Source organism: Acanthisitta chloris, unplaced genomic scaffold (assembly GCF_000695815.1).
Source record: "Acanthisitta chloris isolate BGI_N310 unplaced genomic scaffold, ASM69581v1 scaffold11282, whole genome shotgun sequence".
Taxonomy (NCBI): domain Eukaryota; kingdom Metazoa; phylum Chordata; class Aves; order Passeriformes; family Acanthisittidae; genus Acanthisitta; species Acanthisitta chloris.
Window position 1 is genome coordinate 86,433 of NW_008662878.1, and position 2,267 is coordinate 88,699.

General features: G+C 51.1%; 1 protein-coding gene across 1 annotated transcript in view; it reads right to left on the reverse strand.

Moving 5' to 3' along the window:
- Window positions 1–2,114: 2,114 nt before the first annotated feature.
- LOC103798492 (dynein heavy chain 9, axonemal-like) overlaps window positions 2,115–2,267 on the reverse strand; it is a gene marked incomplete at its 5' end in the record, with an annotated part of 29,683 nt that continues 29,530 nt past the window's right edge. The window contains one exon of the mRNA XM_009070758.1: window positions 2,115–2,267. This exon is cut by the window's right edge and continues 66 nt beyond it. Coding sequence (XP_009069006.1) covers window positions 2,115–2,267 — 153 coding nt within the window.

Here is a 2,267-nt window from a genome sequence, read left to right on the forward strand (position 1 = left end):
GCCCTGTCCCTCCAGTGCCTTGTCAATAGTCTCTCTCCGTCTTTCCCGTTGCTCCTTCAGGCACTGAAGGCCACAATTGGTTCACCTCAAAGCTTCTCTTCTCCAGGCTGTACAACCCCAGCTCCCTCAGCCTTTCCTCATAGCAGAAGTTCTCCAGAGCTCTAATGATCCAGGTGACTCCCCTGTCTTGCTCCAACATGTCAGTGTCCACGACCAACCTCAGATGTGCCTCAGGGTCACCCAGAGCCTCAGTTCCACCAGCCCCAGCACCTCAGCCCTGGGCTGTCCTGCTCTGTGGGTCCCTCCACTCAGGCCAGGGCAGAGCAGGAGGAAGGTGCCTGCTGGTGGTACCAAGTGGGCACAGCTGTCTCCAAGAGCTCACAGGCAGAAAACACTGACTTCTGACCAGTGCCTCACTCCCAGTGACCAGCCAGGCCACTGGGTCTAACTGTCTGGTTTGGGCAGATCTGGCTGGAAAATACAACTCCTGTCAGATTATTTTTTACCCCCTAAAGCATCAAATGATTCACTCTCCTCTTGTAGCATTTTGCAGCCAACTCTGTCCTGTGATGATTTTCAAAGGATGAAGAATGAGCACCCTGGTGACATTTCTAGTATCTATAAATATCTCCCCCTGCCCTCCCTGCTCAACTGCTGAATTACGCAGGACATATATATATAATAAAACAATTGGATCCATTTTGTTGTCAACAGCTCATTCTTCTTCAGCTGGCAAGGGAACTGTCCAGGCTAGGGCTCTGCAAAGGGCAAGCAGTGCCTGAGGAATGACTAAACGTCTCTGTTCCTGGAGGTGCAGAGGCATTTTGGAGGGCAGCAGAGCACAGCGAGAGGCCCTGGGATGGTGGGGAAAGAGGAAGGGTTTGGAAGAAGAAGCAAGAAGTTTAGGACTGCAGTAGTCTCCAGAATGTCAGGAAATCTCACTGAGAGCACTAAGAGTCACACAGAATCATTCAGGTTGGAAAAGACCTCCAAGAACAAGTCCTACCTGTGACCCATCACCACCTTGTTCAACTAGACCAGAGCACTGAGTGCAATGTCCAGTTGTTCCTTGGACACCTCCAGGGATGGTGACTCCACCACCTCCCTGGGCAGCACATTCCAATGCCTGACAACCCTTACCATGGAGAAAGTCCTGATGTCCAACCTGAACCCCTCTTGGTGCAGCTTGAGGCCACGTCCTCTTGTCTTGTCACTAGTTTCCTGGGAGAAGAGGCCAACCTGGATCCACCCTCATTTCAGGGAGTTGCAGAGAGCCAGAAGGTCTCCCATGGTAAAAGAAGCACTGAAGAAACACCTAAGAAAGACTAATCCACCAATGTTCTCCAGAGCTCAGTGCACTCACTGTACATTCTGGTCCTGTTTTCTGTGTCTAATCCAGCACTGCTCTGTTCATGCAGCTAAACCTCCTGCATGGTAAAGTCCATAGGGAATTTCATGCACCCAACTATGCAAAGCTATGGGAAGTGACCAGTTTACATGACATATCTAATTGGCAGCTTTGAATTTCGGTTGGGAGGGATTTGATTTAATAGCAGAACTTTCCCAGCTAACAAACCTCTTGTAGCCAGAGCCTCATTACATGGGATACACTGCAGGATCTGTTACCTCATTTGAGGGTTAGAAGCATTTTAAAACAGGCAGATTAATGCAGTTCTCTGCAGGAGCTGAAAGGGCTCCAGGGAAGCTGCAGAGGGACTCTTGGGTAGGAACTGCAGGGACAGGACAAGGAGCAATGGGGAGAAATGGAAAGAGGGAAATTGAGATGAGATCTTAGGCAGAAGTTTTCCCTGTGAGGGTGGTGAGACCCTGTCCCAGGTTGCCCAGGGAGGCTGTGGCTGCCCCAACCCTGGCAGTGTTCACAGCCAGGTTGGATGAGCCTTGAGCAACCTGCTCTGGTGGGAGGTGTCCCTGCCCAGGGCAGAGGTTGGGGCTGGATCAGCTCTGAGCTCCATTCCAACCCCTTAACAGTCTGTGAAAGAGAAATAAAATCAGGTTTAGATCTGAGCTTAGCACCCTGTGGGTGGGGAAGATCTGGCTGTGGGCTGGGATCTTCCAGTGCTCCAGTTTGCAAACCAGGGGCTGTGCTGGTGGCCCTAGACCTGCAGCAGCAAGGCCACACCAGCCAACACCCACTTGGAAGGATCCTCCTTAGTTTTAAGGTTAAAAGTCCACACATAAGTTGGTCCTCTCTGGCGTGTCTTGTACAGAGGACATGGGTACATACTCCTGGTGTCTTGTTTGTCAGC